The sequence below is a fragment of the Pangasianodon hypophthalmus genome, chromosome 9 (genome assembly GCF_027358585.1).
Source record: "Pangasianodon hypophthalmus isolate fPanHyp1 chromosome 9, fPanHyp1.pri, whole genome shotgun sequence".
In the NCBI taxonomy this organism is placed as follows: Eukaryota; Metazoa; Chordata; class Actinopteri; order Siluriformes; family Pangasiidae; genus Pangasianodon; species Pangasianodon hypophthalmus.
Window position 1 is genome coordinate 13,485,054 of NC_069718.1, and position 25,646 is coordinate 13,510,699.

Genomic DNA, 25,646 nt, shown 5'->3' on the forward strand with positions numbered 1-25,646 from the left:
CCTCACAGCAGCCCTGATGATACAGCGTTTTTGGAAAAGGCATACATTTCTTTTTTTACAGTAAAGTATGTGTTTTACACTGTACATGACAAGTTTTGCATGAAACAAAGAACACAAAGCTGCCTAAACAACCACTGTACACACATATTCAAAATATTTCAGTAAGAACTTAAATCTGCAAGCCATTTATGAGAAAACTTTTCTGGACACCCTTCAAAATGCCTAAGGGGAGGAGTGTGTAATGTAGATTATCCTGAAAGTATTACTGTGTATGCTTACTGTATACACAAAATAATGGCACCCTTATAATAATCTAGTTTACCTTGAATTGTAAACAAATGTAAGAAATCAGGATTTTTAATACTGACAACTGACTTACTATTTGAAAAAAAAAAAAAAAGGAACAAAACCTAACAAAACATAAGAACCAAAGCATAAGAATATAACAGACTAACACACGAACGCACACACAGTATGTGCACACACGCACGCACATGTACTGTACATGTGCACAAACACACAGCTACCCTAATGAAGCAAAATAATCTACATTAGATATCACTAAACACAAAATGAGTAACAAATTCTTGAGCACTAAAAGGTGACTCTAATACACAAGAATTTAAAAAGCGGCTTGACGTTGGGAAAATCTTAACCATCATGGACACACAACACGGCCTCTTTTGTTCTTTTTTATTGCAATGGCACAAAGGAGAGTGCACAGTTTCCTGTGCTAGAAGGTCACCGGCTTTGGCGGTTGGCGATTTGGGACATGCATCCGGTTAAAGTCAGCACACACCGGTGTGGGTCCTGAGGAAAGTGCTGCAGGTTTTATTGGCAGTCTGGGAGCCTGCAGTTGATTCCTGTAGGTGTTGTTCTGGTTCTGTGCAGACCTGTCGGCCGTGTAAGAGAGCAGGGGAGAGGAAACAGTGGACGACGGGTCCACAAACTCGGGTGTGGGTCGAAGGAATGTGCAGTTTGACGTCACACAGCCACGAGTGTCACGGTGTTCTGTGCCGGGCTTTGGCGGTGGAACTGGAGCCGAGTCAGGAATGTAAAAGAAGCTAGGTGGAGCAGGCCAGGGCTGAGAAGAGATGCCTGAGTCCTCCTGGTTTGTCCCATTTTCTGGAATCTTCTCTCCAGATTGCTCATCTTCTTCAGACAGATTGTCATAATGAGAGTGTTCAGAGGGCCGTCGAGCACTCGGGGATCCCGGGATGTAAAAATTGACAGGGAACTTGCCAAAGTTTCGCTGTGACCTGTAGGAGGACGGTGATGTAGACAGATCCGCCTGGATGAGGTCCAGTTGGGGTGGCGCTGGTAGGAGCGATTCCCCTGAGGGTGAAAGGTCAACCCCTGACTCTGGGTCGAGGCAGGGCAGAGGAGGTGGGGGCAGTTCAGGGAGATTCAGAGAGTCCACGCTGTATACATCAGTCTCCGAGGGCAGGTATGGAGGAGGCCATTCACCCGAGTCTGCCTTGAAAATGTTTTTTCTACTCTCCGGCGACAGAGAATTACGTGCAGAAGAGGAAACCAGCCTCTCCTCTGCAGCACCAGTCTCTGAGCCTTCAGGCTCTGAATACGAGATTTGGAGTTTTGGACACTGTGCCTGGGTGTACGGGGATACTGGTCTGGCTGGAGGCATAGGTGGGGGCTGATTCTGTGTGGTGGGGTTAGTTGTTTGAGGATGAGCTGGGCGTTGGTCAGGAGCTTTGGCTGGCTGAACAGAGGTTATAGGGGTTAGCACAACTGGACGCTCTACGCCCAGAGGCTTCTTCGGGAGCTCATCACCTTTAGCTGTAAAAATACAAAAAAAAAAATAATAATACTTAGTTTAATACAGTGCTCATTTTGTCTAGGTGCAGAAACTAACTGGACTCAATAGATTAGTCAATAATTTTGAAACTCAAAATTCAAATAAAGCTCTTTCCTTTAGCATTCCCTTACTCCCAAACATATGAATGCAAGCTATCCAGGCTAAAACACGCAAATGCTGGTGCAAAAGTGAGGGGTATCTGACGTTATAAACAATATTACACCGCCTCCGGCGAAAACCTGTAACTCGGATTAGAAAAAAATTGAAAGAAAAGAAAACGCCTCTTCAACTCGGAATTCCTACCTGGAGAGCCAGGAAGGTCTCTTAGAGTTCAGCAAGTGACGGCAAATCAACATGGCTGCTCGCAGCATCAACAGTAAATAAAGAAGCACTTCTTTACTTTTAAATTATTTATACTGTAGATACTAATAGTTGCTTTGGATCAATCAACATACAGACATATTAGCTTGTTAAATCTGTAACACTGACTATACAGTTCACTATTTTAACATACATACATCACTCATAACAGTTGGCAGGGTAGACTATTGCTGAGAAAAGAGGAACATGAAGTGTCCGTGTTTTTCCCCCACTTTGTATCTCTAACGCAGTGATTCTAAGTAATTCTGAATTTTGACTTCCTACTGCCAGGTTAAGTCGAATGAAGCATTGTTCACAGGAAAGATGTGTCCTTGTCCTTGTTGGTGGTTTGAAGGTTCTCCTCACTTTGACAATTCAGGGACAACTAAATATACCGAGACTCAACACTTCACTCTTATAAGAAAAGGAAGAAAAAAGCATAAACACAGATAATGGTGCATACGTGCAGGAGGAAGATCCAGCTTCATTTTTCGTAGCTCAGTCATGGCGCCCTGCAGCTGCTCTATAACAGCATCATCGCTCAGCTGGAAGGAGGAAGAGATGCTCTCCTGCAGAAACTCTCGCAGATCCTCCAAAGGCATCTTCAAAAGACGCTCTGAAAAAGTGCAAGAACATTCCTCTACTTATTCATGATATGCAAGAGCGTGTCATGTGTGTCCAACATGACATCGTAACCAATTGACCAAACTACGCAAAGCCTTCTAAACAATTTACATCTCTGAGTGTGAATAAATAAAGTGATGCCTACTTTTGTGGATTCTAAGAGCTGTGTAGGCCATCGCAGGCAAAATCTTCTCTCCTTCAAGTATGTAAATGTCCCAGAGACGCAGCGTCAACGTGAATGGTGTCTATTTAATAAAGACATTAGGGTTGACAAATTATAGACAGACCCAAACATCAAGCATACTAAAGTCTGCACACCTAAGCAGTAGCATAACTAATGTTTTTTGTCCCACGTCATATGAAAGATTCAGCAAGAAGTTTCCACCTTCCTAGTACTGTTCACTGAAACACTACTACAAAAACTGAGGAATTTGCACTGTTTTGTTACTGAATTTACACTCGGTTTTATGCAATGAGGTCAGTAAGTTTTAAGTAAGAGAATAAATGGGGGGCTGTCACACAGTTATGTTCAAAACAGATTATAGAAAATAATAAAGCCAGTTGTGGTGTACTTTGGGTTTGTGTTTCTATAATACAGGGTATACTAGCAATAACAGGGCAGTTACCTAAAAAAAAAATAATATTTTGGGTGTATTATTAGTTTGATTTATTACCATTTTCAATATTAACTGATATACTGATATAATAATTCCAACTACAGTGTACCAACACTATTCCACTATACAGTGTGTCTTTAATTTGAATAAATATACATTTTTGGAAAGAGTGAGTCATGCCATGTATTTGAAGACCAACGAGCTTAAATGTAAAACCTACGACTGCCAACTGCCATATTTCTTCTGTGACAACCTATGTGCAATATAAGTGTGTATATACATATATACATATACATACATATGCACACACACACACACATTATATATATATATATAAACTATTCTTCTATTCAACAGACTGCATATATCTCATTACAGAGTGGACTCCCATGGTGTGAGGAACATGAGGTTCCTGTTCAATGTCGTGTCAGAATTTATAGGTTTGCTTACAAGCCAATGAAACTCAATTTGTGAACAATGCTTTATGGTTTAGGTAGGATATCTGGGTGAATCAAAAGAAACCCAAATGTGGGAAAACTGCTCACCCTGTCGATAAAACACTGCAGGAACCATTTGGTTGTGTATATACCAGTAGTCATCTGCTCCTTATCCTGAACAAGAGAGAGTCAGAAAAATAAGTCTGTAAACCATTTCAAGTTCCCATCTAACTAAATATATTAGAAAAGAGGACCTTACCAAGTGCTTCTTGAGTTTTGGAAGGAGTTTAGCCAGGATCTGGTCATGATGAGCCTGGAAGCGTAGCAGTTTGGGAAAGCCAGGAATGAAGAATCCTGGGAGTAATCAGACAGACAACACTGTAAACACTGCATGGTACAATCATTTAAAACGTGAACACTAATCACTCAGGAAGTTCAGGCATTCAGAATGAACAAACATTACAAACATTGTCTAATTCATTTGATTTTAAATACTATCACCTGTATCTATAAATAACAAAACTTCACACTGTAGATAAGACCATCTTACCATGCATAGCATGCTTCTGGTTTGTGAGAAGCTGAGACAGGGCCCAGAATGCATCCTCCTCGTTTAGGTACATCAGTAAAATGGCCGCGATCTGGCTCATGCCCTGGCAGTAGCTCACCTCCTACAGATAAAAGCCCCCAGAAAACCCAACCAGTCAGTTATCATCACAGATGCAATTACGCCTTGCTTGAATAAATAAAATATTACTTGCAAACAAAATAAATGTATAATGCCAAACAATATCCAGGCCAAATTAGAAACTTTGGACTCAGAGTGGGCTCAAATTTTTATTAGCGTCTGACTTTTCTTGTGATCTTCTCCCATGTTTCCTAGTAACAGCATTCCATTAGCTCTGACTGGGCCTTATTTAGGCTTGTGCTGATAGTAAACTTTCATATTACTTTCAGAATAATTATGAAAAGCAGCATAATTAAGCCAGACATAGTTAATTATGAACAACTTCTTCGGCATAACTTATAGTTGATACATAATAGGAATTAACTTGTTTTGCAGACATTCCACAACATTAAATATGTACGACGGTTAAAATGTACGACGTGTTCTTTAATAAATAAAAATTGTTAAGATTGGCAAATCGCTGAAGTATAAGATGAACTTCGGAGCGGTAATGGCCCTCTGTGTTTTATTCCATACTTATACCATTGCACAGTTGATTCTTGAAGCAGAAGGTGTGGATTGATTTTCTATAAAAGCACAGCTCTGACAGTAGTTTCAACTGTAACATAAATTATAGGTTTATATTAATGTGCTTCTGATATGTTTTTGTTTTTATAGTAACAGCTCATTCACACAGGGGCTTGTACGGCAGATGCTCCAGATAATCTAAGGTTAAAAATAAAAAGATTTAAAAATGTGTTGACAAAGAAAACCCTTCAATGAAGAGAAGTATATAACTGTTGATATGCTGGAGTTTTCTGTTAGGAGATGTTTATGTAACATTTATGGAAGGAGTCTCCACTGTTAATGCTTTGTCACTCAGCACAGTCTGTCATGTGTTATTCCTTACATCATGCATATTACATTAACTAGCATACATTTTATACCTGGTTCCTGTCACATACCTGGACTCATTCAGATCACCGCAACTACATGGCTCAGATGCTCTTTTGCAGAGCTTTATCTAACACCATCGAAACCAAGTGACATGAAATCAAAAGAGTTTGGCAAAAAAAAGAAGAGGCGTGTACGGCTAGCGCTCTTCACCTCTCCTCCGCTTAGCTTAGTACATAATTTCCTGCATTGGGTAACTGACACTCACCGTGTTGTAGACCGAGTACGCCGCCAGCACATGGAACAGGGCTTGTTGTCTGTTTAAAAAAAAAAGGGGGTGGTTAGTTTAAAGCTCTGATTTCAACTATGTTCAGACCACATACACATGGAGAAATTAGCTTTAATAACTTGAATTTAAAAGAGCTTGAAGCGATGATCTTTCTGTTAAATGAGAACTGACAGGGAAAGCAGGAAGCAGGTACATCAAAGAATTGTGTATAGTGTTGCTCCTGTATGCACAGAGGTGTTAACAGGGTAGAGGGGCAGGCATAGATGTTCCTTGCTGAGGTGAGACAGCACTGATGCAATTTCACTGCACTTCCTCTACAACGTGCAGGCCATCTCAACCACACAGAAGTGTGAAACCACATCATGTCCTGCTGCTTTGTGAACACAGACCACAGAACTGTTCATTGCTTAATGGTGTAAAACAAAGTTTGCCTTTGGCACCCTATGAATACAATCCCACTCAGATCCGTCATAACACCAACCAGATACATCTCCACGTCCTTCGTGTGAACAAAAGCTTTTCCCGATGTAAGCTTGGTTTTGACGTCTCAATTTGAACCGGTTGTTTTAACCATAATGAGTCTCTGAGTCACTGACGAACTAAGGGAAACCACAGGACATCATTGCGCTTAAGAGTGGGCTCTTATTGTTTAGGATGAAAACGGCACATTTATTCTGGGCACTGAGCGGTGGGCTGCTACTTCCTGTGACGCCTCGCTCACTTACAGGAAACTGAATAAAAAAAAAGCGAGAGAGGAAGTGGCTCTTGTTTTGGTTACAGCTTTATAAAGTCCGAAGTGTTTATTTCACAACCACCTGAACACAAGGGGCCATGGAGCTCAATCACAAAAACACAATAGCTTGAAAAAAAACCTTCAGAATAAAGTAAAGGAAATTAGAAAATTAAAGGAAAACAGACATGTTTAGATTTGTGTGAGCTTAGCATGAGACATACTTGACTCCAAATCTGTCCATGAACATTATATGATTCCTAAAAGTCCTGTTGACATCCAGGTCTATCTGTTTGATTTCTGTTGAGAAGTTCCTGGCTTGTTCCTTCATTTTCTGCAAAAGAGAGAACAAATAAAACATTATTTCAGCTATAATTAAAATCAATAACATCAATACAGAATGGCTATATGGAATAAACTGCTGAATTTACATTCATCAGCTGTCATGCGCACATCTAGATTTTTTCTCTCCTCCTCAAAGAGAAAAATCTTGAGGTTCTATTGTTGAGAGGACCTATTACTAAGAATTCTACGAGGAAGGATGGGGGTCGACCACATTGCTATGTATTACGTAATATTTTATGAATGAACTTTTGCCAATGAAATGAAATCGTAATTCATGTTGCGATATCAAAATAGACAATTTTTAGTGATTTCATACATGAAAATTAAATTCTAAAATGCTAATTAGGCTGTGTGTCAAATAAATGTTCAACTAACTGATTTAAAAAAAAATAAAAAAAAAACCAAACCCATACCCTAGAGTGACTAAGGCTTTGTCATTGGTAAACATGTAAAGGAAACAAAATGAATTGTCAGACAATGAGCAGTCCGGTGTGGGATTTAACTGTTTGATATATAACATGACTCATAGAAGATGTATTCCTAATACATCTGCAGTTCTCCTGCAGATGTATTAGGAATGAAATACCCCCTACTGAGTGAGACTTGTCATCATCAAATCTTTTACATAAATGAACATGATTGTGTGGTGGATTGCAAGAATCAGCCATGTAGGTAGAGTGACACTGGACTAGCCCTAAGTTTTTATAGGTCTGAGAATCTTAAAAACTTAAAAAGATTAACGTCCATTTTTAATCGGCCAGTTAAAAGCAATTTAACTGACTACGGTCCCAGGACAAAAAAACAAGACTTAAGCATGTCTGGCCAAACAGATCTCCTCCGCTTCCTGTTCTTATGCTATAAGAGAGCAAAGGAAAGCCCAAACACACTTCCTGCCCAAGTCTCTTACCTCATATTTCCCCTCATTTTGCTGTTTCACCTTCTCCAGTTCCAGCAGGAGAGCCCAGGCCTGGCCACGCAGCTGCAGGGGAATCCCCTTATAAACACGCTTCATCATCTGCATCACACACACACACACACACACACACACACACACACACACACACACACACACACACACACACACACTTGGACTGAGATCATTGGATTGGGATCTATTAGCTGTGCCCACAGTAACCGGAACCTTGTAGCACTCACCTTCTCACTGTTATGGTACCTGTTCCAGTTTTTCACCATCTTAAGCCATTTCTCCACCCTTTCTACCTCCTGATGTTTTTGCTGTGGGCAGAGCATTGAGAAAGCTGATGATGAATGCGAAGAACCTGGATAATGGATGCTAATATGCAACATGTACGTACATCAGAATGAAGTACACATGGGTGACAAACTAAAGGAAAAAACAACATAAAATGTCTTAATAAAGTTTTGGGCATCCAAAATCTCCCACAGGTGTTGTTATGTGATGACTGTAAAGGCCACAGTGTATGATTTACATCATTCTCATACTCATCAAAGCATTCAGCGAGCCCCTGGGCAGTGTAGGTGGGGGCAGGGTTATCCTGGAAGAGATCACTCACATCAGGGCAGAAAAGTTTCATCACTGAATAAAGGTGATCAGTCTGAATAACTTTGTATTGATTTACAGCGACCTAGTGACCTTCCCTCTAAGGGAACAACTGGACCTTGACCTGTTTTTTCCTTTAATTGGTCACCCACCTGAATGTATGTACAGTGTGTGTATGTGTGTGTATGTGTGTCTTGATCTGACCTTCTCCTCCACTGTACTCGGTGTGGGCAACTCCTTCTCACTGGACAGATAAATCAACAGTAGTAAAATTAGACAAAACCACACACACACACAGCAGTTCACACTAACTCCTGTTATATCAATATGAACAAAACAAATCATTCCATTCCCTAGCAGAGGGATTTTAAGTTCACTGTTGTGCAAGCCCACAAAAGTGCTGTGGGTGACACAGGCAGTCCATAATGAAATGACTTGCCAAGTGCAAGTTGTTTCATCAGTGATTAACGTCTCATGTCCAACTCATCTTTAATCCCAAACACTAAATCTGGCTGAACAGAGCTGTGGGACAGCGAAGAACACTGCATGACTTACTGCAGGAAGCCAAAGCGGTCCGTGAACTTGTAGACGTCATAGTTGGCATCCTCCCAAGGGTTAATGTTAACGCCCTCCGTTCTGCCCTGCAACCATTCAAATAAAGCCTTCAGGGGAAATCAGCAGGAGCAAAGAACAAGCAGAACGTGCACAAGGAAAAACAGTATGTACTAGCACACCGGGGAAATGAGGAGAGGCACATTATTACACACTGAAATAACAAACCTTCATGTAGAATTTCACTTTGTTTGACTTCACTCTGTACTAGTGCTGACAAATATGGACAAACAGTGTGCAATATGGGAAAGTTACTGAATATTGCTCTGACTGTGAGAGATGAGAAATTAACTAACTAATACAGTACAATTATACAGTGCAATTTTAATGGAACAAAACCCTAAAATGAATGATTTGGCCATATACCAGGTTTATTGAAGCATAAATATTGACACAACAATGACACTATTTCTCTACTTACAGCAAATAAAACAACTTTAAAAATGAATAAAAATATACATAAGCCCCATTCCCCAAATCATTATTTCATTAGCGCATATATTCCTCTAGCAAATATTAGGTCTACAACTGAATATCCACTACCTTTAAAACAGTTTTAATAAATTTTTATTTAATACATCCTTTTTTATTTAACCCTTATCATCAATCAGTTACGTTGAATCTCAAATGGCTTCTTATTCACTAGATTTGTCCATACATATAAGATTTTAAAAAATGCACTTATTAAATCCACTTTCACAAGTAAAAAATGTTATGTACTCCACCACTGCTTGACATGTACTTTACAACTTTTGGAAAGCAGATGGTCTTGTCTAAAACCAAAATGATGAACTACAGATGTGGCTCTGTTTTTTGGTATCAATTCCTCCTCATGAACATTGTCACTACTTGCTGGTCTGTAGTTACTTGGCCAAGCAAGCAACTCTAATCTTTTATAAAATCTAATAGCTGTTAATAGCATGTTGGCTGTTCGTATTTGTGGTCCTGCTCTAATTTTTCTCACACGCACACACAGCGTGAGAGAGTCAGAGAGAGACTCGTGCGGTTAGTGCACTACGAATGGCGCAAATAAACCATTCTGTTATCGCGACCCATCACAATATGTCATACAAACTCAATATAATAGTATTTAATATCAAATGAACCATGTGTCCCTACTCTGCACATTGGTATTTTTGCCCTGATCAGTGGCTACCAAATATAAATTAAGATATACATTATGACACCCAACTGTGCTCCTTTAAATCAGGGCATCCATCCGTCACTCTGCTCTGTGCAGAAGAAGCCTGTAGCTGTTTACTTTCGTGCAGCCCAGCTGCTCTGTCTACCTCCTGACTTTAATCACATGTGACACACCACAAAAAATGGAGATTACTTCTTGCCCAGTGGAGATCTTTGGGTTTAAGGCAAATTTCTACTCAAGTGATAGCAAGACGCATGCTTAGAGTTAATGTTACTCTTACTGGTCTGTCACTTGTCTATATGTGACCACAAACAGAACTGTGCACATTCTTTCATCTGTGAAGTTACCCAAAATAGATATGTTCAGCAGGTAGAAAGGCTGCACGATTCATCCTATTTTTATCTGATGAGGTTCCGCAATAACCACACCATGAAGGGATAAGTTGGAAAAAATAGTTGCTCAAACTGCGTTACCACCAAACAGTGTGACTTGCGCTCTAGGCCAGTGTCTACAGCCTTTTCTGAGGTGCTTTTTGTTTGCCTCATTTGTAAAGAGTGGTTAGTTGAGCTACTGTAGACTTCCTGTCAGCTCGAACCAGTCTGGCCATTCTCCTCATCAACAACATGATCTCTCTCATCAACAAGACGTTTCTGCCCGCAGAACTGTCACTCAACAGATCCTTGTTTTTCATACAATTCTGTGTAAACTTTAGGGACTATTGTGTGTGAAAATCCCAAGCGTTCAGCAGGTGCTCAGCAGTTTCTGATATACTCAAACCAACCTGTCTCGCACCAAAAACCATGCTGTGGTCAAAGTCACTGAGAGCACACATTTCCCCATTCTGATGTATGACGTGAATATTAACTGAAGCTCTTGACCTGTATCTGCATGATTTTATGCATTGTTATACACACTGAGTACGTATTATTTTCATTTTGCATATTTTACCAATTTTGTTAAAATATATACATATTGCCATTATCATTCTATTTTTAAATAAACCTGGAAAATAGCAAAAATGCTAAAACACAATAAAAATGTACAATTGTATAAAATAGTATAACTGCAGTCTTAATTTGTCACCACAATATTCAATAACTTCTGCGCAGTATTAGCGGGTTACACTAGTGACTGAGCAACAGTAACCCAAAACCATGTATTTGACAACAGCTCTGACGGAGATAAGATCCCCATTTCTAGCAAACATACGTGCAAGTGTGTGCAAGTGAAACACGCAGCTATAATGAAACAATAGCTTCTGACTATCAAAGAGCAAAGCAGGAAGAGCCGACGTGGTGTTACAGCTGCCCTAGCACTACCTCCGAGTTCAGAACAGCCATCATCACAGACATAACATTTAGTAGTTGCTATGCAATATTTCAAAAGCCTGCTTGTATTCAAACGTGAGCTGCTAACTGCAGCAGTGCCTGACTAGGGCTTAAAATAAAATCCTGTCTGAACAGGAAGGTTCAGTGGCAGCAAGCTTATGATGGCTGCCTTCCAACTTGGCTAGAACCAAACTACTTCATAATGATATGTGACTAACCTTGTCATATTTTGAGATGATGTCAGCTCGTTCTTCAGCTATTAATGTGTCAATGTCCTTCTTCATCTCAAATCTAGAACAGGAACAAAAAAGAAGATTCAGAGTTATTCGTTTAGCCCTAAACAGGGAAATCTGAGAACTAGGGCTGGGCGATATGATGATTATAATATCGAAATTGTGACAAATTATGCCATGATACATGTTTGAGATATCTTAACCATCATGATATAATTTTAACATTCATTTTTGTCTTTTAAAACAACAGTTGCACATGAATTGAAATAAATTTTTAATAGATTTTTAAAAGTTTTCCTCCTTTTCAGTGTTATATTTCTAAAGAATTAATTTTTTGTACACATTAAAAGAATCAGCTCAGTTTTTCACTACTATTTTGCAAGTACTTTGATAGGAAACATACATATTGTGTATCAGTAAAATGGCTTGTGATAATTTGGTCATATTGCCCACCCCTAATGTAAATAATGTTTGTAAGTTGAATTCTTTTTCACTAGAAAAAAGTCATAACTTTCAGAATACTTCAAAAGTTCCACTATGGTGATGCATATCATGTATCCCTGAAAAGTCTTCAATTAATATCACATCTTGTTTTCGCCATATTATTCACCCCAGTGATAACTGTACACTAAGCTTTGAAAGAGCCATTAGATAGCTTTTTTTCCCTCATTGAGTGTCTCTTCTACATGTCTTTTTCTACAGTTTAACCATAAATATCAAGCAGATTTTTAAGAGCCTGTCAAACCCCATGTCAACCCTGACAAATATTTTACTACATCAGAGTGAATCTGGTCAAAAATGACTTTACCATCATCTGTATGTCTGTCTGGAGCTCTACAATCTCTACTATCATACATGTATCATTCACCTACTCAGTAATGCAGGCCACTTGACTCCTGGTCCTAAATCTGCACACTGAACTCTGCACAAGCTCACACGCAAATTCCCGAACAGGCACTCCAGACACACTACACATGCCTGAAAGCTCAGGTAGCACCACTTGAAACTCTTTTCCACCATTGTCCAGGCTGATTATCACATGTTTACCAATATCACTGACATCCACAAATATGTCAAATATCTGAAAATTCCCTAAACCCTCAGCTGCACAAATCACATCAACATCTCAGGAAACTAGGAGTGGATGATATGATAAATACTTCTTCAGTTTCTATGATGCACAATATGTATCATGATCTATAGCTTTGCTAACTAAAAGTAGTGCTGCATTTAAAATAACCTGTGAAGACCTGTGATGATACTTTTCTTTGAGATCTAAAGACAGAAACTGTGTAACACCAAAAAAAGGTGGGGAAATAAAAATCCGCTACAAATTTTACCATTTTAAAAGAAAATTAGGCTAAATCAGATCAGCTGTTCCATTCAGTTTGTAATAATGGAAAAAAAAAAGAATTAAAAGGATACTGATACCCACAATCACAAAATGTCCACAATTATCACAATAAGGAGATTTTATAATCATACTGCCCAGCCCTACAGAAATCCCCCTACACAGCTTCCACCTTCATGCGTGTGACTTGTGCAAGCTTATGCAAGTCAATGTGCATAAAGTTCTCTAAAAATGAAGAGGGACTTCCCTACTACGAAGTCAAATAAATGAGAAGAGGAGGAAAATAGAGCGCTGGATAGCAGGAAGTGGTGGAAATAATGAATGAGTTAAGGATGACAACTGTTGCTTTTTAGAGAATAAACAGCTAAAAAATTAATAAAAGGTGCTGTTTATCAGCCTGCGTCAATAGATGAAGGTTTAATAATTCGACACTTGCAAGAAATATGCAAGCGATTCAGTTCCACCCTTTCTGTAAGTACAGCCTGCAACTTTCATTTTCATGTTGTGACACTGTACGAACATTAAATTATAGTAGCTATTTACTTTCAGATTATGTTTAGTCTATTTATAATGAAAAAAAAAATCAAGCATATTCCTTGATTCCTTATAAAAATCTTTTTTTTATTTTTTTATTTAACGCCTGTAGTGAGAACCTGATTGAGAATTTCCACAGACTGTTCCACACAACAGAGCACTGGGTATTAGTCATTTTAGATGGTAAAGTAATTAAGAATAGTTTTAGAGGTCATGTAGTATAAGCACCAGTAAATACTCTGAGCCACAAGCCTGGGTGGTCTTAGCATTAAAAAAAAAAAAACAAAACAGGCATGGAGCCTCTACTCCACCACCTGTACTATCACCTATTAACTCAAAGCGCATGTCTAATGCATAAATTATGACAACTCATTCTCTAGGCTCACAGCTGTAACTCTTTATTTGGATTCTCACTCGTCTGTCCGATTTGAGTTATTGCATGGGGATGCAAGTGAGAGTAGTAAAATGTAAAATGTCCACACAGAAATGCAGGGAATCCATAAAACAGGCCACTGGTCCTTCTATTAGCATATAACACGGTTTGTGCTACAGTGGATTTACGTTGGCTGTAGTGAACTAAAAGAAGTGAAGCCTGCACATGACTTGGCTGTAAGCAAAAGAGCTTTGCATGTCATATTTAGATTGATTGCTGAACTGGTCACGCACTGTTTGAAGGCAAGCAGACATGAAACTGCTCTCTGTGATGATCTTACATGTGATAGTGAAAATACATTAAAACGAAATACAGTGAACTATGAAGGCATATCTTACACACAGATATAGCACAACACTACAACATATAAAAATGCATTCATACTGTTAAGTTCCAAAACTATGTACGTGCTAAAAATTATAGCACACAAACCCTTAAATAAATAGAAAAACGTGAAAGGTTTCCACAGCTACTACTAAGTATTAGGGCTTATTTTGATATCATAATATTGATATCACGATAAATTATGGCACAATACATGTCTAAGATATCATGGGTATTGCATTATCTATTCATAACCTTTATGTTTTTTTTAATCACAATTACAAACTGGAAGCAGCCAATTTGATGTTTTGTACCGTTTTGAATCTTTAAAAAACATTTTTGTAAAGTTTTCAAGCTTTAAAATTGTGATTTATTACAGAATATTTTACTTTACCTCTCTTTCAGTGAATGTTTGTTAATGTAGCAAAGTTATTTTTAGGGTTAATTTTCAAATGCAGCACTACTGTTTTTCTGGCAACCCTAAAAAGTGTGATGCATGTTATGTTTCATATAGAAATATCTGCTTTATAACACAGTAAAACTTTGTAACAGTACTTTCACAAAATTGTTTGTCTAATACCCCATGTAGAAACTGTGAAACGGTTCCATGCAGTCAACATTTTCATCTGCTGCCGCTCCAACTGTTTGAATACAACTGCGGGAAAAATATTTACTATTTGTAGAGTGTTAAATGTGACACTTCGTTAAAGGTCTATTTAATCTTTTTCTAAATTTTCATTCATTTTTCTCATTTGGTTAAAAAAAGATGAAACTGCCATTTCTGATGACTTTAGGCTGAAAATTTAGTGCAGCCCTAATATTCTTTGTTAAGTGTATTGTAATGTACTTCACTACAATATCAATACCGTATCCTCATATTGCCCAGTCCTGCTGGGTCCCTACCAATTTTTAATAATCATCTTTATCCATTGGATAGTCTAGAGGATAAAAGACAATCAAAACCTGCCACTCCCAGACAGCCCATTCCCTAGACCACATTCTTTCCCATGAACTGAAAGCTCCCTCTCCAGTTTAACTAAAGGAAAGCTAACACATGCTTAGATCATTAGTGGTTGAATGCAGTCCTGTTAGACAGGTGGCATTTCATCTGCTGTCCATGTGATGTGAATGTGTGATGATAAACCGGAGCAGGATGTGTGGGGGCTAGTGGTGGGACGAGGTAGGAGTTTTAGACAAAACAATATACAGTAAGGTCTTCATTTTCCTTCAGTATCTCAAATCTGGACACAATATTAGACTTACACGGAAATCATAAACGGGGAGAATGAATGGAAAAAAAAGGAAACATGGATTAGGTCTGTGTTTAGGTATGACTTATTCATCAAGCCCAGACGTGGAGACTAGACTAGGACTGAGGAGCAGATGGCCTAAGAAAAATACGAGTGGAAGTGGAAAACTAAGATTGAATAAAGTGCTTTATATCTGGGATTTTGCCTTTATTTGTTACCATATATATTTTAGTTACTGGTGTTTCAAGGTAGCAGGACCTATGACCAAACGCTTCAGCAACATGGCACAGACAATATGATGTGCAGAGATGGTAAAAGCAAAAAGTAAAGAATTACTCATTTAAATAAATACTCTGGTAAAGATGAAGTACAGACTCAAATTCTTCCCTCGACTTCAAGCAGAAAAGCATAAACTCTTAAATTAACTTAAAGTATGAAAGTAAAAGTGCAAGAAAGATCCACATGCACAAGAAAAAGATCGTCTGCCTCAAATCACACTGATTTTAGTTACTGATCATAAATGTGTGCCCCTTTCAACATTAGCTACGGCTAACTATCGACAGCTTTATTCCTAATCTCTCCAATGTTAGCATGATACATGACAGCATGATACACACTAGCTGAATGCTAATATCCAGCCGTCACAATCCACCTCTCTTGATAAATACGAAGTGCACGCAGCAACAAAGATTATAGTGATGGATATTAGGGATCTGTTAAAATCTGTATTTAGTAGGAGCTTAGATCAACTCCTTGAAGCTGTCTGATGCTAAATAAATCACCTTATGAGGTTAAAATTAAGATTTTAGAGAGATATAGTGATGAAGAGTTTGAAAATGCAGAGATTTTTCTTTTAAAATGTAATAAGTAAAAGTCAGAAAGTATTAAGTGAAAGAAAAACTTGAGTAAAACACACATACTTCAAAAAAAACAAACTTAAATACAGTAAGAAAATAATCATACTTTGTTACATCCCCTCTCCGGTGGTGTGAAACATAACTGTGGTAAAGCCAGGTTTGCATGGTACTGATTTTGGCCTACACTGTGATATACTGTGAATACATTTTAATCACTGGGTTGCGTTAAATACTGAGACTGAAGCCATTTTTAAAAGTGTTACTAATTTTTTTTTTTAACTACTAAGCATACACATATAACATTTCAGATGTTTGTATGACCCCGTCTTACAGTTTTAGTACAGATTAAATGGCTTCGAAGCAGCTGATCTTCCTTCACTGTGCTATTCTTGCCTCTCTCGGCTCATTCAGGAGTGTGCCAGCTACAATGGGCCATTGTCTGTGGAGCAGCACAACATCCTCTGAGGATGCTATGAACTATGGGTCAATCCCAGCAGGCCAGCACAACAGCACAAATCTGGATCTTCATGCTAGTATAAGACACTGAATGAAAAAAGTCTATTAGCAGTTGACTGGAAATATTAGTTCATCAATCTTTCCACCAAAGTTTCATGCAACATCCCTGTGTATAACTAGTGTCTAACATGTCTCTGGTAGTGTAAATGTCTGGCAGCAGGACGTCAAGATGGACTAGGTTTGTGGTATAATTTTTATGTTATGTATCCGCTCATGCTTCTGTTTTAGACCAACATTTCTGGACCATCTCTAAGCTCTTTCAGCTCTTTTAGTATTCACTGTGAAACTCTAAATTCTAAGGAGCACACAGTGAAATGACTTCTCGCTGGCCTAACACACCAACTAAACCTGGTTGTTATTTTGAGAGCTGTTTTTTTAAACCATTTGTTTGATACACTTGGTTCATTTTCTATTATGAGGTTTGTTTTCTCACTCCATGTTATTAAAAGAACGAAAGAAATTGCATGCATAAAACCTTATGGTCAGAAATACTACCACAGAAAAAAGGTAAATACAAACCTTTGTAACATGGATGTTACTTAGAAATCCTAAAAAACAACCAAGCATGGAGAATATGGAGCTACGCTCAATACATTACTAGATAATTAAAGAAATAACTATTTTGGGTATCACATGTTTGTCTGTCAGAATCTCCAGAACACATCACATTTCCACAGCACTTTGGCTCAGTTTGTGCATCGCAGCCCATTTCGGCCGCTCACATTTACAAAAAACTGTCATCCGAAAACCAAAACACACAACATGTTTGGTTCACTTCCTGTATTTGGGTTGATTCAGGATCGTACTGATTTCTCACTGCATTTGAAACCTTGACTGGAACCACAGAGACTACCTCGCTCGGATTGTTTTGGTTGTTTTGGTCCACACCCGAGTGTGACTGCTGTGTTCTCACCTGCACAAATGAACCGCATCAAAGAGGAAAAACGCACCAGGGTTCGAAACAAACAGACCAAACACTGCATATGTGAATGCACCCTTAGAACAGGAGAAGAAGAAGGGAGAAGAGGGAGAAAAAAAAAAACAAAAAATCACCAAACTGTCATGGACTCTGGATAAACACACTCTGGGCTAAAAATAAAATTTATTGTGTTTCCATGCACATTCCATAACCAAAGAAAGAAAGATGAATTAATTTGGAACTTTAGATTGTGTTATCAACCATATGCTCTACAAAAACTAATAATTATTGAACTGAGCAAACTCTCAAATTATTCCCTGCTTTTCTAGTCAAATTTTTTTTCTTTTGACGTTTAATTTTATGCAACAGACAGAACATTCGAACCACCTTTTCCTACATCTCCCATCTCTCTCTCTCTCACTGCAATGCCTTCTGAAAACATAAAAAAGGTCAAAACTTACCTTTATTTAATGTCTACAAAAATAAAATAAATAAGTTAACACTGAAAGGACAGGGAAAAAAATTCTATACAAAATTTTATCATTTAACAACTTCAGTAAAAATTTAGTAAAAAATCTTTAACATCTAACTAGTAGCTTCCAATCAGAGTCGGAATATAAAAATACTGATGATACCTGTGATATCTTAGAAAGGTGTACTGTGATATAATTTATCACAATATCAGTATTATATCATCATACTGCCTGGTCCCACCATTCAGTCCAGAGTGTGCTGGAGTGCCGAAAATGCTCTTTCGTCTACACGGTTCAGTCTACGGCAGCATCGTACAAAACATGTCACAAAACTGAGAGATGCATGATGCGTGAGCTGATATGCACAAGATATTTTTAGCATGCTGATTCTGAATAGAACAGTGTCAAGATTATGCAATTAAAAAAATATCACAGTATTTTTTTCATTAATCTACCCTATGAGCTCCAGGTTGAATTTTCCATCATATCTGAATATGCACCTTACCACTGGTGCATTATTAAAGACCATTACAGCCCATTACAGCCATTTGCATGCTCCGATGGTCTGAAAGTGTGCAAAATACAGTGAGATGTGAAACAAGAGTCACACTACCTCCCAAGCCATAGTCTATAGCCTGGAATTAAAAAGGAAACACTGCAGCATTACACAAAGTTTCAGATCCGTTATGGATTTCCCCTTGACTGATATTTAACTACTAGGTGTAACCCTTAAAATGGCCGTACTCATAAACTAATAAACAGACAAAATACTCCAACATAAACAAACTAAATGCAGATTTTCTTTTTTTCCCCTCAGGATGAATTACTAGATCCATGCCATTACACAAAGAACGAGAGTAGATTTACGATTAAATACAGTTCCTCACATTTTCATCTCAGAGAAAACAAGTTTTTTAAAAAAGGGCTTCTTCCTAATTTTACAATCATGGGCCGAATTTTTTAAAAACACCAAACCCCAATCACTACAAAGTCACAGGACGTGTGCTAATAGGATTTTCCACTGGTTAAAAGGGGAAACAGAAATTTAGGTTTTACATCACGTAACATCCTACAGCTCATTTATAAATATTTTTATGGGTAGAAACATTCCCAATAAGGCTCTAATAATGAAAAAGAAAAATACAGCAACAGCTGCCTAGAAGTCTAGAAAGACGGAACTCCCACAAATTAAAGACATTCATTGGTCGTGTAATGCAGCTTATAATTTAGGCCTAAATATATTGATAATCAAAGTAAAGAATAAAAATGAGTATCACCATATATTTCTTTTCACTTATTTCAAATAGCAAAAATATTTTATACTTATTTTCATGTCCATGGCAATGTTGCTCTTCTGTTTCTAGTGTAATTGTGTTGCTTGTAAGTTAAATACTGCTATACTACAGAGTGGTTGAATTCACAGGGACTTGTAAGTATAACGCTAATAATAAACGGATTTTTAAAAAATTGTTATTGTTTAACAAAGAAAACTATTTAATTGTTGATGTGAGGAAGCTTTCTGTTAAATGTTTACATAACATTTATAGAAGGGGTCTACAGTGTCAGTGCTGTGTGACAGTCAGTAACATTCCTGACACGAGAGAGTCTTCAAGAGTTTACGCTTTTTGGTTTCTCTATAACATTTTTTTTTTTGGTCTCATTAACTTCAAGAGAGAAAATATAGTAGAGGCTGGTGAGGGAATGACTGTTTATAACAGAAGTGATGTCACGGATGTTCCATAACATTAACTGTAACTACAAACAGTTAAAAAATATGCTCAGTCATTTATCGATAAATTTAAAAAAGGGGAAACGTTATCAAATTACTACTTCATGCCACGCTGCAACATAAGCTAGCCAAAAAGCATTGTGTTATACACTACCCCTTTTTCTTTCTGTGGAAAGAAATAAAGTTTAAATGAACTGAACAGTAAAACTATCATCATTTAGAGAGTCATGAACAGCACAAGGCTGAACTGTGTCTGGTTGCAGCAAAAACCGACTGAGGAACTTGCAGAATGCAGAACACTTACATAAAGGGTAGTGTAAATAAATGTTTTGTAGAAAATACACTTTTCCCTGCACTTACCAGGACCATTACTGAGCCTGTGTAGGAGATTTCAGTTCACCACTGAAAGTGTGCAGAAGGTAAAGATCTGCAACACCAGTTTCGGTCTTCTGAGCGAGAGATTGTGCACACAGCTGGCCATCAAGCTGTTCATAAAGATCGCCCAAAAGCAGCAGGAGAGATCAACTGACGAGAAATTACTGCACTATTCTTCATCTTTTTTTTACTTTACAGGGTTTGTATGGACATTTCGGAACATGTGAAAATGTGTTTGTCTCTCTACTTTCACATAATAAAAAGCACCAACCCGTAAGATGACTGTTTCTGATTAATATTATAAAGAGAACATTTATTTATCAGTAGCATCTTTGCAAGTTGAAATCAGCCATGTCAAAGCAACTTTATGTTTTTGTAATCCTGACAGCCAGGAAGTAAGACACTATATCATAGCTTTTGGGTACTGTACTCATGGTGCTCACCAGTGTCAACAATCAGGAACCAGTGACAAAGGAAGTAAAGGCAGGCTTCATACAGAACGCTTGACATGCTTAATTAAGATCTAATCGACACTGTTTTGACTAAACACTCGTTCAGTCGTGAAAAATCATTTAAGTCATGTGATCTTCTGCCAGTTCAGAAGCCATGGACATGATCTGTACAATCCGTACAGAGAAGAAAACACCACTACAGTCACTGATACCAAAATTCCTACTTTTTGTAAAGAGGTGCACACAAAAAAGTTCTTTACAGAAAAACCACTGTCTTTCAGCTTTAGCTCTAGCCATTGCATCTGCAGTGTATGCTGTAATTAACAGCTCTCTGTACTGACCTGTGACCTGTTCCACTGAAACTCACTTATCATGGAAGCTTGAGGTTTGTTGCTGAATACCATCAATAGAATATGCGATTGATGTAAATTTAAAATGACTACAATCTAACAATAAAGGTTTTAGGATTAGAAATGCTTCTTTAATCTGATACCACATTTTGGTCTCCTAAAGAACCTTCTGACTGATTGACCATTTCTCTTGGCACCACAAAAAACTAGAAATCCCACCAACATGGCAACACCAAAAATGGTTTATGAATAATGGACCGAACGTTTCTTTAAAGCAGGGGGTCTCATACTTTCTGTAACCCCTTAGTACAGATTTATTTCATGAAGATAATCCATCTAGTCAAATATTCTATAAAGCTCATTATTCAAATGTGTACAGTAATATTCTGTTTTTTTTTTTTTTCAGCTTTCCTCTAAAAGAACAAGTCTACTTGTTCTTTTTTTGTTATTAAGTTTCATGAATAAATTAATGAATGAATGAATAATAGAAAACTAAATATTAAAAAAATAATAAATAATAGAAAAAAAAGATAACTAAATAGTGGACCCCTGCCTTTGCTTCATGAACCCGACTCTAAGAACCATTGCTTTATGGAACCAATAAGAGCTCTCTTACAGAATTGATCTAAAAACCTTTTTTTCAGCACCTTTATATCATTTACTGACTTTCCCACTGTGGAGCAGTACAGTCAAGAGAAATTCCAATCATTTATGTATTTTCTAAGGTCTTTGTTGTATCCATGCACCATCAGGCTGAAACTGAGGCTCTTATGTGTTTACTTTGAGTTACACTAAGTTGACAACACAACTGCACATTCTTTCCTCTGATGAAGTAGTCTTGTCCCTGAAAAGATGAATTATACACATTCGAGTGAAGAATTCATGAAAGCATTGAAAAAAAAAAAAATTGGCACCCAAACAACTGCCCTTAGACTTCTATTATAAGTGAGTTTTCAGTAAACAGTTTTTCTTTCTTTTCTCAGACTAGAGATATGTTTAAATTTCTGTCAGTGTTAATTACACATTACACTACAGATGCAGTAGCAAAAAGTTGAGATGAAAAATGCTGTTGTATTCCTTTATGCTGATGTCTCAGTTCATCTGAATCAGACAAAGTGTAAAACAAAATGATTCAGGTCTATTCAGAACACGCTTCGTATGTAACGGTTTAGCTTAACTTCTGAGACATCTCTGCATTTATTCATTTTATTTAAGTGTGTTGTGAAGATAATAGAATTAATGACTGATTAATTCTAACTGTCTGGGAAGGATCGTTCTTGTATACATTTTCCATTTGTTCTATTTAAAGGGGCAACAAGTTACAACAAATGTTTCCAGAGCCCTTGATCCATCATAAGTTCTGCCTTTCACACTTCACACTTGTAGAAAATGTCGACATTGGTTTAATGCACTGTCTAATTCAGGCCTTTCTGCAAATGACACATCGTGTGAGACTCTGACTCATACTGTACTTATCCAAGTTAAACAAAAGCATTCACATGGCCACCCTGGTAATACTGTACCAACATGTACATCCTCTCAGCTGTAAGCCCTTGTTTTTTAGCCACATCTGAAGGAGAAGTTGCTCCACATTTAACCACCATGAACGGACATTACGCTGCATACCACCAATGAGGACATGTTTATATTGGTGCGTCGCTATTTGTGCATCACTGTTGCTCAGCCAGACAGTCAGTCAGAACAAAAGTAGATGCTCCAGGCAGAGGTTTTTAGTAGAGTACAGCACATAGATCTATTTAGTATTCTTCTTACTTTTTATGATGATCCTTCAGGAATCTCAGAATTATCCAACTGTTCCTTCTTCAAGCTTGGCATAGTCCTGATGCTGTATTAAAATGCTCTCTTGCTCCCCAAACAAAGAAGTAAAATGCCTAGTAGTATCTGAATGATGAAGCTGCTTGGCCAAGTGGCAAAATGTCTTCAACATCATTCACATTTATTCATTTGGTCTACACTTTTATCCAAGTGACTTCACAAGATGAGAAGTCAAAAACTGTGCCCAAAGACTCAGCAGTGGCTCCTCTGGTACTCCTGGGATATGAACTCACAACGCTCCTGGCAATAGATCCGAAACGTAAAGAAAAATGTTTGGCCAAATGAAAGTTTGGGTTATACACACACACACACACACACACACACACACACAAAACTCATTCATTTATTTTTGATAAGCGCTTTATTCTGGCCAGGGTCACGGTGAATGAGTAGCCTATCTTGGGAAAGCAGGGCACAAGGTACAAGGAAACCAGTCTCAAGGCACCACACACACACACACATTCACACCTAGGGATAATTCAGTGTAGCCATTCCACCTACAGCCATGTGTTTGGGATGCGGGAGGAAACCGGAGAACCTAAAGGAAACCCATATGGACACAAACCTAAACAATCACACTTGGGATGCCCTAATCCCATGTCTTCCATTTTCCATGTCACTGATATTGATGGGAACCATATACTGATACAATAATGACATCCTCTTAGTGACTGAGACAACTGTCTAAAGGCTGATGTTGCCAGGTTATGCAGAACATCACAGTTGTGACACTGCATGCTTTAAGACAAGCAATAACATGTTCACGGCATAAAAAAACATCAGTACATCAGCTAAGAAATAATTCTCAAATCTGTTCCAGTACCGATCCAGTGTTTCTAAGTATCAGTACAGTATCACAGCAGTAGACCCCTAAAGCAAACATGCCTTAGGTAATCAATTAGGTAAGGTGAAAAGTTTTGAAATTTCATTTCACTAACTTCTTAAACCAGTGAACTATCACAATCCACATTATCCCATAGCTACAAGCATCCCTCTCTTACTACTACTCGAAATGTCAAAAATGATCTCGATGAATAAAACTCTCCACACACACAAAAGACAAATGCCTGTGCTGATGTGTTTCTGTGATCAGCGTGATGGCCTCTGAATAGGAAGTTGACATCTTCCACACCCGTGTACTGAGCTGAAGGAAGCAGGCCTGTGACCACACTGCATCCTGTTTAGCTTCACTGTGGACATTAAAGTGAACACATTCACACACTGGGTGTTTTAATGGGATTTCTGCTGGAATATTGGAGTACTGTAATTTAGCTCCTCCATCAGTGTTTGTAAGGCTGCCAGTACAGCACAGCTCAACTAATGCAGTGCAGCCTGGTTTCTACAGCAGCTTTCACTGTAACATCACTTACAAACAGCTGGGCTGCTGTTTTCTGCTGGGGGTGTAATAGGGAGAAGAAAAAGGCGAGAAGTTGCACAAGGACAGACATTAAAAAACAGATTCAATGGTAGTTTCCATTATCTAAACACAGGAATGTAACGATACCTGCTTTGCCTTTAAAGCCTCCATCGCTTTCATGTTTTCAACACAAGTAAATATTTTCTATAAACTATTATAAAGTTTAAAAAAACGCTATAAGTTATTTAAAAAACACTTAAAATGTTGTTTACAGGTGATTTTATACCGCCGGGTATGGTGTTAGCCCTAAAAGAAGTAACTTTACATTGTGTGTGTGTGTGTGTGTGTGTATTGTAGTCAGCTTCTCCTCGGCCATCACCATCACCATGCTCTAACACAGAAATCCGGCTGGCAAATGAAGGCGTGTAACTATGTTTCTGTTTCTATAAAAACACTTACCGTTTAGGATAGGTCTTCTGCACCCCAAAGGCAGCTACAAAAACACTCTTTTTTCATAGTTTCCTATCTCAGGTAAGCAGAAAGTGAGACAACCCGACACACATCCATTCTAACTTGGCTCCATGTGAACAACTGAACGCCAACACGAGTCAGCGCAGTGACTCACAACGACTCGGTTCCTGTCAAACGACTCTTCAACGCGAGCCGAGCGAATCGATTCAAATTAATCCACACACTGCTACTAATTCAACCTGGATCAGATGAAGCCTGTTTCTTTTCCGTTTAGGCTGTACATATCGCCACACATGACTGAAAATTTCCATCAGTGTTCGTCAAAACAGGCATATACGAGTTGAGCGATTCCAAAAGAAGTCCCGCCTCCTGCGCTAGGATTGGCCAGTTCGTATTCATGAGACTGCTTACTGGACAGTGAGCTTGCGTGAGTATGAACTACTAGCCAATCATATCGCGGCAGGATATATTTATCGGAATACAGGTTGGGGGAAAAATAATTTCACAAACATCGTTTGTGGCAACAACATAGGTTGTACACTGTGTGTATATGAAAACTAATTAGATTTGTCCTAAAACATGAGGTAGGAAAACGTTAAAGAGTCCATAATGCAATGGGGGAAATAAGACATGTCAAGGTAACTGACATTAAAATGTTGTCCTAATATAGCTTGGCCTTACTTGTGAAAAATATGGCAGTAAGCGCCCTCTAGCGGTAATGTTTTATGTATAAAACATAATTCAGTTATGCCAGTTCATCCTGTAGACCAGGGTTCCCAAAATATTGCAGTTATGCATATT

General features: G+C 38.2%; 1 protein-coding gene across 1 annotated transcript; it reads right to left on the bottom strand.

The window, feature by feature from the left end:
- Positions 1-61: 61 nt before the first annotated feature.
- On the bottom strand, positions 62-25,196 carry si:dkeyp-19e1.3 (USP6 N-terminal-like protein). The gene is made up of 14 exons (XM_026919318.3): positions 24,834-25,196; positions 11,604-11,676; positions 8,857-8,942; positions 8,506-8,545; positions 7,935-8,015; positions 7,687-7,794; positions 6,659-6,768; positions 5,684-5,732; positions 4,405-4,525; positions 4,114-4,208; positions 3,963-4,028; positions 2,946-3,045; positions 2,640-2,792; positions 62-1,797 (listed from the first exon to the last, which is right to left on the bottom strand). The coding sequence occupies exons 2-14, from the start codon at positions 11,667-11,669 to the stop codon at positions 734-736; spliced, it is 2,139 nt and encodes a 712-aa protein (XP_026775119.3). The 5' UTR covers positions 11,670-11,676; positions 24,834-25,196; the 3' UTR covers positions 62-733.
- Positions 25,197-25,646: the final 450 nt, after the last annotated feature.